This window comes from Thamnophis sirtalis, unplaced genomic scaffold (assembly GCF_051295495.1).
Source record: "Thamnophis sirtalis isolate CommonGarterSnake01/CBP01778 unplaced genomic scaffold, rThaSir2_p1.2 scaffold_1, whole genome shotgun sequence".
NCBI lineage: Eukaryota > Metazoa > Chordata > Lepidosauria > Squamata > Natricidae > Thamnophis > Thamnophis sirtalis.
In genome coordinates, this window is record NW_028261381.1 from 14,224,791 (window position 1) to 14,236,954 (window position 12,164).

At 38.8% G+C, this 12,164-nt stretch overlaps 1 protein-coding gene across 1 annotated transcript in view; it reads left to right on the top strand.

The window, feature by feature from the left end:
* The window catches only part of COL5A2 (collagen type V alpha 2 chain), a 184,311-nt gene that overhangs the window by 81,800 nt on the left and 90,347 nt on the right, over positions 1 to 12,164 (top strand). Inside the window, exon 2 of the mRNA XM_087707986.1 lies at positions 4,681 to 4,908. Within this exon, the coding sequence (XP_087564112.1) occupies positions 4,681 to 4,908 (228 nt within the window). The remainder of the gene's footprint in view (positions 1 to 4,680; positions 4,909 to 12,164) is intronic.

Consider the following 12,164-nt stretch of genomic DNA (forward strand, 5'->3'; position numbering starts at 1 on the left):
TAATATTTGTGCTAAGTTAGGAGGCCTCTGGAAACTGAGTCATTTCCAGAAACATGACAAGGATTTCTAATTGTCAGCTGTGTGACAACAGTAGTGCCTCTGAAATGAAAACATTGGAGGTGAAGGAGAATTCTAAAAGAAGATACCCTTTTCAGGGAAACTTCATTCTGATGCCAATCACAAATGTGTGGTCAAAAACTGGTAGTATATAATTTGCCTGACTGACCCATGCTTCGCTTCTGGCGCTAATTGGTTTAACACTGCCCCAGAGTCATATCGATGGGAGATGAGCAGCAAACAGATGTAATAATAAATAAATAAATAAACTGATGGATTTCAGCTTCTAATAAAATGAAACAGAGCTCCACAATTCTAATTTTTTTAAAATAATTTTTTATTTTAAACACATAAACACATCAACAAAAACAAACACATGACTTAAAACAACATAGGAACAAGAAGTTCCATCGTATATCATACAGCAGTTCCGTATCGGTTTCTTTGCAGTTAGTGTTTTCCCTTCTATACATTTCTATCTTGCGTTCATGGTCCCCTTATTCCTTATCCATTTTTATGTACAATTCTATATTTATTTATATTTAGCTATTTATAACCAAATATTGTTTACCTATCTTGTGCTTTATATTCTTGCTGTCATTTATTCTCTTACATACAATTATAGGTATACATTCACATAGTTATTCTTTTTCTTTGCCATTCTTATACTATTGTTGTTCCATTTAAAAGGTTATATGGTACAGTTTGGATTGCTTTGTTTACCATCCCTAGTGCCTGTTGTAACACCACCTTATTTTCTCTTTCTTTTCTTTTCTCCCTCCCTTCCTTCTCTCCTTCCTTCCTTCCTCCTCTCCTTCCCCTTCTTTCTTCCCTTACCTCTCCCCTACTCTTACCCTCTCTCTTCCCCTTCCTACCCTCTCTCCTTCTCTTTCTCTCCCTCCCTCCCTCCTCTCCTCCTCTTTCTCTCCCTTCCACCCACCTCTCCTTACCTCTTTCTTCTTCCCTTACCTCTCCTCCACTTTTCCTCTTCCTTTCCTACTATCTCTCCTTCTCTTTCTCTCCCTTCCACCCTCCTCTCCTTTCCCTTCCTTCTTCCCTCCCTTCTCTACTTCCTTCCTTCCTCCTCTCCTTCCCCTTCTTTCTTCCCTTACCTCTCCCCTACTTTTACCCTCTCTAATTTTTTTTAAATTGTACACAGATCTACTAGATGCTTGAGGCCCAAACGCAGGGCCATATTTTACACTTCGCAGGTACTTTGCTTCTTTAATAATCTTAACAACTGCCAACTCCTCTCTCTAAACTTGACTCACATGTATTGCAGCAAAGTGATATAAGTGGATGTTCTTCAGCACTGCACCCTTGTTTTGGTTCCCAGTCCTGTTCGGTAGGGTCATTCAATTCTAAACAGTAGGTTTGAGAAGGCCTGCCAGGGCAGTGAAGAAGGGACTTTATGTCACCAACTGAGTCAGTTTTTTTTTTTTTTTTTGGATGTTTGGATGTATTTAGCACAGTGTTTCTCAACCTTGGCAACTTGAAGATGTCTGGACTTCAACTCCCAGAATTCCCCAGCCAGCATTCGCTGAAGTAGCCTGTAGTGCTGCATTTAACCACTGCGCCACCTTGGTTGGGGGGGTGGGGTTTGGGTGGGGGGTGGGTGGGGGAGGGAGGTAAATATTTGTAAAAGTTTTTTTTTCCCAAAATTTTCAATTAAAAAAAAATTGGTACCTACTTTGCCAAGCTGTGATTGAATCGTATTAGTAAAAAAAAGCCAGTGGGTTGCGCTAAGAAACTGGATATGAACTTCCAAATGTCTGCTTCATTCACTGCTTTACAAACATACAATTCTGTATTTGTCTCTCATTAAAGAGTGCAGGCAGGCTCCTTATTTTCCTCCGCATCTCCGCAATGTGGTTATTACATTTGCAGAGAAAAGTTCCTTTGGCTGAAAGTCAGAGTCCAAAATGACTCCAAGTCAGTCAAACAAGTTAGCTTCTGGCCTGTTATTTTTTTGTTTTTGGTGCAAACATAATTTCGCATCGTTTTAGCTGGCTTCTTCTGCCCCCTAGTGGTTGTTTATTAGTATTCCCTCCTCTAAATAATGAAATAATGAAAGGGTTCTCTATCCTAGGAAATCAGCAAAAAAAAAAAGCAGGAATAATTTTCCTGTTGTACCTGTATCAGCCTTCTTAAAGGAAAACAATAAAGTCACACTAATTGGTATTCAGCCTTTTTCATTGATCGTTGTTCCCTTTGTATATAACATTTTAATACATTTTTGAATGATAGAGACCAGCTTTGCTCATTTTTTTCCCTTCTTTGCTGCCACTATTTTTTTTTCCCAGAAGTGAATATTTTTCTGTTGGCTTCGCACATTGCATTTATGTGGAGTGCAGAAATCAACTAATTATTAGAGATTGGTTGAGCTTATATGAGAGAATTGGTTGTTCATTTGTTGTTTCGATATCTTGGGAAATGTTGAATTCCTTTCTAGAATAAAGCGAGTTTGGTATAGTGATTAAGGTACTAGGTGTGGAAATCAGGAGATCTGAGTTCTACTTCTGCCTTAGGTATGAAAGGCAGCTAAGTGACCTTGAGTGAATCATTTACAGCTCAACTTACCCCATAGGGTGATTGTTGTGGGGAAAATAGGAGGAGCGAAGAGTACTAGATATGTTTGTCACCTTCAGCTATTTATAAAAATAATAAAGACTGAATAAAAAAAATCATATATATATGTGTGTGTGTGTGTGTGTGTGTGTGTGTGTGTGTGTTGTATTTGTGCTGATAAATAAATAAAGGGAGACTAGTATAGAGCTATTTCAAGCTATTTAGCTCTCATCAGCTAGCCATACCCTTACTGGGATTCGAACCTGGGCTGTATTACATATTAGGCAGATGTGTTACCCACTAAGCCACAAGGTTCTCCTTCTTTATCAGCTGAGCCAGGGAAATAGGTATGTATTTAGTGTCACAACCCCTGGTATGCCCAAATATGGGAGGAGGCCTACTGCTTCCTTTCTCTGTCTATCGGCTCGTCACAAGAGACCATCCAGACGGAAACCCATTTTTTTTTTTAAGGCAACAATAAAAATATTGGGTTTCTGTCTGGATGGTCTCTTGTGACGAGCCGATAGACAGAGAAAGGAAGCAGTAGGCCTCCTCCCATATTTATTTATCAGCACAAATACAACAGACGCACACACACACGTGTGTGTGTGTGTGTGTGTGTGTGTGTGTAGCATTACTTATTTGTTGTGAAACAACAGCTCAGCTCACCAGCGCTAACACCAAGGGCAGTTTTTTGAGTGCTGTGCGTGTGTGCAAAGTGTGCATTAGGCATGGGTGCACACTCTCATAGAACCAGTAGGAAAAGATTTGAAATCTCACCATTGACTACACGCGTGGGCAAATTAAATAAGTGTTGCTAGTTTTAGGCATGGGCAATGCTTTCAAAGGAGTATAAAGGTAGCCTAAAGAAGGATTCAGAAGTTGTCCTAATTGTTGTGGGTTGAACATAATTAGTTGAATACATGAGGCGTTGCCTATTCACACTGCAAATCCAGCAGTGGCTTGCAACTTCCACTGGCTTGATTTATGGCCAATGAACTGGTAAAATGCACTACCACAATACACGGCTATGACAGTGAACTTAGATGACTTCAAAAGAGATTGAGATAAACACATGGAGGGCAGGTCTATCAAAAGCTATTGTTCTTGTGAGTCAGTTATTTTAAATTTGGAGTGGCATCCCTCTTAATACAGTATCAGCTGCAGAGGCGAAAGAGGGTGCTGGCTCTCCTTCCTGCTTGTGAGCATCTCAAGGCATTGAGTTGGCCAATGTGAGAAATAAAATTCTGGAGTATGAGAGGCTTTGGCCAGAATGAGCAGGGCTATTCTTGTGTTCTTATTTATGTCTCAATACATTAAAACCAAACTGAATCAATCAACAATATGGGTTAATGGGTCGTTTGAACCCTGTCTCTGAGCTCTAGCACAAGAATTCACCTTTGTTCCAATGCTGTTGAATTATGGTGCCATGAGGCATGGAAAATGTTCATTGTACTGCTGTATTTGCTTGACTATCACCAACATATATCAACAAACAAAGCTGTTTCTTGCTGGGATAGTTGAACTTGTAGCTAAGGTTCCTGTCTTCACTTCTGAAAGTCAAGAATATAAATGACAGCCCATCCGTCCTTTTGATTCAGTTGAGTGGGATCTTCTCAGTTTCTGTATTCTTGAAAGATTTCACTATGTTAGAAAATGATTTCTTGCCCAAGTGTTAGTGCAATTCTGCATCTATGAACCAGAGTCTGATATTGTTTTGGGAAGACTTGCTTAGCATGTCTCATTTTTACGATACTATTTTTTTCTAGTATGAACAGGATAATTGGGTAGCTCTCAGGCTCCCAGGCGGCTTTGGTCCTGCTGTCTGTGCTGGAAATAGCGTCATAACCACATTGGTATGCGTCTCTCCTAGTTCTAGACTGCACTTCTGCCCAGTGAAATGCTTTGGATAGCTATGTTCATGACACCCCCAATAAGTCTTCTGAGTCAGGAATATTTCCCTGTTCTTGTGTTGGAAGCATTTTTTCCCCCCTTCTTCTTCACAGCAGAAATCCGATGCTTCTAATGTTGTTCTCTGTCCTTTCTCTCTTCCAGACTTAGAAGAAGAAGAAATCGCCTGCACTCAGAATAACCAGGTGTATCTGAATAGGGACATCTGGAAGCCTTCAGCATGCCAGATTTGTGTGTGTGACAATGGAGCCATTCTGTGCGATGCTATCCAGTGTCTCGAACCACTCGAATGTGAAAGCCCACAAGTTCCCCCTGGAGAATGTTGCCCTACGTGCCCAAACACAGCCCGAACTGGATTTGAAGGTTCTATCGGTAAAGTTTTTTTTTTTTAATTGAAAAAAAAATAACTTTCAATAGATCAGCTTGTTATTTTAAATCCGTACATTCAGTGACCATTGGATAGTAATGTCTAAGTGGTAAAGCATGGCACAATGGAAGATCATGTGTGCACTACAACATAGCAATAGCAATAGCAATAGCAGTTAGACTTATATACCGCTTCATAGGGCTTTCAGCCCTCTCTAAGCGGTTTACAGAGTCAGCATATTGCCCCCAACAACAATCCGGGTCCTCATTTTACCCACCTCGGAAGGATGGAAGGCTGAGTCAACCCTGAGCCGGTGAGATTTGAACAGCCAAACTGCAGAACCGCAGTCAGCTGAAGTAGCCTGCAGTGCTGCATTTAACCACTGCACCACCTCGGCGCAGTGATCACTGATTATGAAAAAAAAACCAAGCTAAAACCCCCAAAAGGTTATATCAAAATGTACAAAACATTAATTGTGAAACGTTTATCACAAATGAATTAATTTAGAAAGTGATCTTAATCTATTTTTTTTATTTATTTAACGCATTCTCCCCCACCACCACACTTTTTGTTAAAAATTGATGGTTTTATCTTTCTAGTGTGCAAATGTTACACGTATAAAGTTGTTAACTCATTTTGGTTGAGTTATTTTGAGGACATTGAGTTTAATTTGTATACTTTTTCTCCTAAAATACACAGTTTCCCCCTCCCACATTTCCTACCCCTGATGAGTATTTCATGTATACCTTCTCCAAACACACAAACACTTCTTTTAAAGCCAAAGACCTGATTGTGAGAAGAGCACAGCTTAGGAGACAGTAGTCAGGGATATCAAAATCTGATTAGTTTGGTACGAAGTATAGATTGAATGAAACTTTCCAATGTTCAATAATATTATTACATTTTTCAACTGAAAACTGTTCCAGAACATGCAAGATACTTAAAAAAAAAACCAGGTTTTCACTGACACCAAAGTTTGAGAGAAATATATATGCATATAGAAGTTCAAGCATATCTATGGGGCAATATTGGCAGGACAGGAAGCAATGGATGGAAACTAATCAAGGAGAGAAGCAACCTAGAACTAAGGAAAAATGTCCTGACAGAAGAATTAATCAGTGGAACAGCTTGCCTTCAGAAGTTGTGGGTGCTTCCCACAACTTTTAGGGAGGTTTTTAAGAAGAGACTGGAATGTCTGGAGACTGGAGACATTTGTCTGAAATGGTATAGTGTTTCCTGTCTGAACAGAGGCTAGGACAAGAAGACCTCATAGGTCCCTTCCAGCTCTGCTATTCTGTGAATATGTGTTATGTATGAAAATGGTGTTAGTGATTGTAGAGAAAGAAATATTTCAGTGACAATCCCTCTTATTGTGCTTGTTTCATCCCCATTCAATGGTCCTTGAGGAGATGTTGACAATTCCAGGAACACAAAATGAATCGATAAATTCAATAGAATTCTTTTTAAAATAGGTGTAGAAAGACTCAATTATTTTCTTTTTTCTTTAAAAATACCTTTTTTTAAGATTGCACAAACTAAACGAAGTATCAGAATAGAAAAGAACCATGCAATACAAAAATGAAAAAAAATGAATTGAAACCAAAATATAGGTGAAAAGACCTCGCTAACATTTAAAGATCCTAACAGAACTTAACCAGTTTTAATACTAAACATTTAATGTATAAAACATATAAATGTCACCAAGTTTGCAAAAATACTTTTACATATTACTAAAATTATAAAATTATATCACAAAATCTATACCAAAGTGGAATGTATTGCTTCATTCATTGATTAGTTAAAAATGCTGCCTATTCCAAAATGGACAAGTTACACATTTCTCAGTCAATTTTTATTATCTTGAATAATATCACTCCCCCTCTTCTCTCTCTCTCTCTCTCTTTCTCTCTCTCTCTCCATCCATCTCTCCATTCACCATGCCCAGCATAACCATAATTCTTCATAGACAGTAAGATTCCAGAGTTTTGGAATATGATTCCACATCACGTTAACATCTTTAACATTTCAAGATTTCCCCCTGAATCTACTTACAAATGTGGAAATATTATTCCAGACGATTACCGTTAGTTCGGAAGATCAAATAGGATGGGCAAATGAATTTTCACATTTGCAGGGAAAATGTATAGGGGAAATCTAATACTCATTCTTTTGAATACAATAATTTTTTAAGGGGTTTCAGGGGTGAGGGGAGAAGTCCAGTCAACTTAAAATACAGTTTTGATGCATCCCTTTCAGTATCAAATTTGACATTGGGAGGGTGTTAATATTTTTTAAAGCTTGCTGCTATTGATGAGGCATTTTCAGAGATTCTTCAGTCCAAGTTTGATATATCCCTGTAATACCAACTTTAAAAATGTTCTTAAGATATATTTGTGAGTCAGGCCTTTAAATCTATGAATTCATATTCTTCTACCATGCACATAGAGATCAAGATCAGTGAATGGGTCTGCTGAGACATTCCTAAACAAAATATTAATTTCAAATAAGATCAGCAATGAATGCATGACTAATCCGTGCTGATCTTATTTGAAATTAATTGGAAGCAGAACTTTGTAGTTAAATATAGTACCAAAGATCTGGGAGGATCTGCAACCTGCATTATGTTTCAAATTGTAAATGTAAAATTGTCAGGATGTCTAAATAAACTTTTTCCTGATATAATTCCGAAATAGGAGAGCTTCTATGTAATAGTCTGCCTCTTTGGACTCATGTCTCCAGTTAGCCTTGTAAGTAGCTTTGAGATCTGAAAGTTGCCACCTGAAACTTAAAAAGAGTTGAAAATGGCAATTTGGTTACAGAGGTGTCCAATATTTGGACTTGCCTGGGCCACACCGAGTGAAGTGGAATTGTCTTGGGCCACATATAAAGTGTATAATATAATTATATTATACCATGGTAGCCTAGTGGTAAAGAGTCTCATCTCCAACTTGGAAGATTGAGAGCTCAATCCTAGGTAGCGGCAGCTGTTTCTTTCCTAGGGCGCAAAGAAAAAAATGCTGTGAACGCCATATGGTGTCAGGAAGGGCATCTGGCCAGTAAATGCTCAGCTTTATACACTATCGCCCTGACTCTACCCTGAATTAAGGGATTACAGTATTGTAGATATGGAGTTATTCATGTATATAAATAACAAAACTTTCTTAAATGTTTTATAAATCTTGTGGGGCCTCATTACTAGCTGTTCAGAGCCACAAGCAGGTTGCACACACCTGTTCCAGACTATGACCTTAATGTTACATAAGTCACATTTTTGGTGCCAGTGTTATAGCATCAAATTGCTACTTGGGCATATAATATATCATTTGGATAATTGGAGCTGTTTTCAGGTAGTGTCAGGCTAGTCTCCCCCCCCCCCCATGAATATTAATTGTCCATATATTGTCCATTTTTAAAGCCCATTCAGATACAATTGCCAAATTATGACATTACTGTGTTTCCTCTGATTTTCTTTCATAGCAAAAGCAGCATTATCTTGCTACAAAAATAGACGTTCCCTTCAAATAATAAAAGAGAACCTGATGATTAAGAAACCAGACAAAAACAGTTAAGAGATTTTTCAGTCACCCGTCCCACATTTATGGTCAACGCAAAACAAAAAAATGTAGTCCAGAAGTTCAGGGATGACACTTTTAATTGAAATTAAGACTATATTTATTGTGTGGAACTTCATTCCTGTTAAACTCTGCTCCGTAGAAGAATTTGGATCATAGAGAAAGCATTGCTTGACAATAACCAGCTTATTATACAAACGTGTTGCTTTGGCAGCTCGAATGGCCCATAGCGTGGAACCTGTCAGGAGACAAGCCAGAGTTTCTGGCTCAGATATTAGAGTAAATAAACAAGAGATGGAGCAGCTAACGACTTGTTAGCTAAGCTTGCTGGATGAAAAAGTGAAGCAGGATTGATCAAGCAAAGCACACAATCACATAATAATCAAGGGGTCATTACAGTTTGGGCTTACTGTGACATTGTAGTGGAGCCTATAAGAGTCGAGTTTCATTCAGTATCCCTGGAGAATCACAAAAGATTCTAAAACTGTGTTTCTCAACCTTGGTGACTTTAAGTCCTGTGGACTTCAACTCCCAGAATCCCCCAGCCAGCACAGCTGGCTGGGGAATTCTGGGAGTTGAAGTCCACAGGACTTAAAGTCACCAAGGTTGAGAAACACTGTTCTAAAAGATCTTGGTGAAGAAGCCATCCTAAACTATCTATTGGTAATCAATAGTTTAAGAGACGAAAAGGAACTGAGCAACCCACTTGTTCCTGCTATCTGCGGTTCTGTCAGTAGGATAATAGAGAGAAAGCAAGAGAGGTAATCACTGAGAGTCAGGCCAGTGTAGTGGTGAAGGTGTTAGCCTAGAAACCAGGAGACTGTGAGTTCTAGTCCTGCCTTAAGCACAAAAACTCATGTGAGTGACTTTGCGCCAGTCATTCTACCTCAGCCCAATCTACCTCACAGGATTGTGAGGGAAAAAGGAGGAAGATTGGGTATATTTTCTGCCTTGAGTTACTTATAAAGTCATAAAAGTGGCATAAAAATATCTGATTAGATAGATAGATAGATACAGAGATAGAGATAGAGATAGAGATAGAGATAGAGATAGAGATAGAGATAGAGATAGAGATAGCGATAGAGATAGAGATAGATAGATAGATAGATAGATAGATAGATAGATAGATAGATAAAGGTAAAGGTTCCCCTCACACATATCTGCTAGTCATTCCTGACTCTAGGGGCCGGTGCTCATCTCTGTTTCAAAGCCAAAGAGCCAGTGCTGTGAGAAGATGTCTCCATGGTCATGTGGCAGACATGACTAAATGCTGAAGGCACACGGAATGCTGTTACCTTCCCACCAATGTGGTTCCTATTTTTCGTACTTGCCTTTTTACATGCTTTCAAACTGCTAGATTGACAGAAGGTGGGACAAGTAATGGGAGCTCACTCCATTATGCAGTGCTTCGGATTGCTGAACTGCCGACCATTCTGATCGACAATCTCAGCGTCTTAGCCACTAAATGACTAGATAGATAGATAGATAGATAGATAGATAGATAGATAGATAGATAGATAGATAGATAGATAGATAATGTCAGCGTTCCATGTAGAATTAAATCAGAGTCCCAGGCAAAACGATCCTTAAAGTTCCAATTTAATAAAGCTGACATCTTAGCACATCTGTGTAATCAATTCTGGAAGTGACATCAGAATTCCACCCAGTTAAAAGTTCATGATCTTGTCCCCACACCCACAATCCATCACATGGTCCAATCTTCTTCTTCCACACTTCCACTCCACCCAGCTGCTTCCGGTCAGGTGTAAAAGTGCGGAGACAAAAGATGACCTTGGTCTTCTAGAAAAGAATGACAACAATACATTCCACAATCCTACTCCTGTCTATTCCCCCTCCCATCAACTACACTAATGAAACAGCATAATGAAATAAGAGAAAGTGTGGCAGGCCAAAATTCTAAAAGGGATATAATTGCAGGCCTGACAGATAGATAGAGCGAGCTGAACTGGGGGATTACAATGATCCAATTCCCTTCTTTGAGAAAATGCTGCTTACAGAGGCTCTAGGAAAAGCTTTCTCTGAGATGGCCTTTTAGGGAATGGCTTTTACCTCATTATTCAGTCTTCCTCCTCCATATTGGCATCCAGAGCACTATAAGACTCAGCTCTTCAGGACAAATTTAGGCATATGTTTGACCTACCATCACAGCTGGCAATGTGCATAGATGGATGATTGTAATTTATACACGGCATGTTTTTAACCCTATGTTCTGGCATTTTGTCAGCTGTTCAGAACCAATGGGAATTTAATGGCATAGAAGGTTTAGTATTTTTTTTTTTAAAATTAACCTATTTAAATGTTTCCATGATTAAGAAGGAAATGTAGTATTATTACAGACTGAGTATTGTCTTCCCAAATTCATACCATATAGTTCCCTGAAAAAGGAAAACAAAATCTCTTTAAATGACAGCAGGAATGATTCATTATTTGTCTGCGCAGAGGAAGAGAAACTGGAATGACCCCTAATTGGGAAAAAAAAGGAACCTATAACTTGGAGGAACTTCGTGACATTCTTTCAAATTGGAAGCCAACAAAGCATGCATGCAGATCCACAGTCCTTTCCTATCCATATTTGCTTTGAAGTAAATTCCATCTAGGCCAGAAGGGTTTATGTCTAGATACAATGGAATACATTTGTATATACCTCAGTGCACTATACTTTCTGAAAATGATTTGTTAGTGATAATACTGATTATGAATAAAGGCTGCTGCTGTGCAGATTGCTCTACACCGGTTAAGCAGTAAAACCAGATATGATTGCTTTAATAAACAGATGGTACATGTCTGGAGAGTGTTTAGGTATTTTCAAGGTCAAAGGCTGAATATTTATTCAGTAATACAAATAGGGAGAAATATGTTTGGAAGGTGCAGACTCCATAAGAGCTCTTAAATATATTAATTCATGTCAGCTGTCCCTAACCTGATGTCCTACAGATATGGTGAGATTATAGCCCTTACAGTTCTGGGAACTGGAATCTCAAAAATGTCTAAGAGAGGATATATATGTTCTCCCATACATATGTCTGTCTGTCTGCTTGCTTACCTGTGTATGTAGGTTTGATTTAAGCCTACATACTCCCTAAAAGAAAAGGTACTGTGTGCTAAAAGAAAAGCAGGAGATAATTAGAAATATTTTACCTAATGGTTGATGCCACCTAGATTTTCTACTATGTGAAATAAAGAGATAAAATACAAAACATTGGGGTTAAATGTAGTCTTAAAAGCCCAATCTCCTTCAGATTGCCAATTATTTTGCACAACACAGAAATTCTGCCTTTAAATGCTTATGTGGTTTCAATGGCTAAACTCTGCTCGCTGAACCAACTATTCAAAACCAGTAAGTCCGCAAGGAGAGAGGATGGGAATATTTCAAAAACTAAACACATATTCTACAAGAAAATCCACCCGCGACCAACATTGAGTGGAGCTTTTATTAGAATAAATGAGCTGGAAGGGACCTTGGAGGTCTTCTGGTCAAGCCCCCTGCTCAAGCAGGAGAACCTATACCAGAGGTCTTCAAACTTGGCAACTTTAAGACTTGTGGACTTCAACTCCCAGAATTCTCCAGACAGCTATGGACTTCAACTCCCAGCTATGCTGGCTAGAGAATTGTGGGAGTTGAAGTCCACAAGTCTTAAAGTTGCCGAGTTTGGGGACTCCTGACCTAT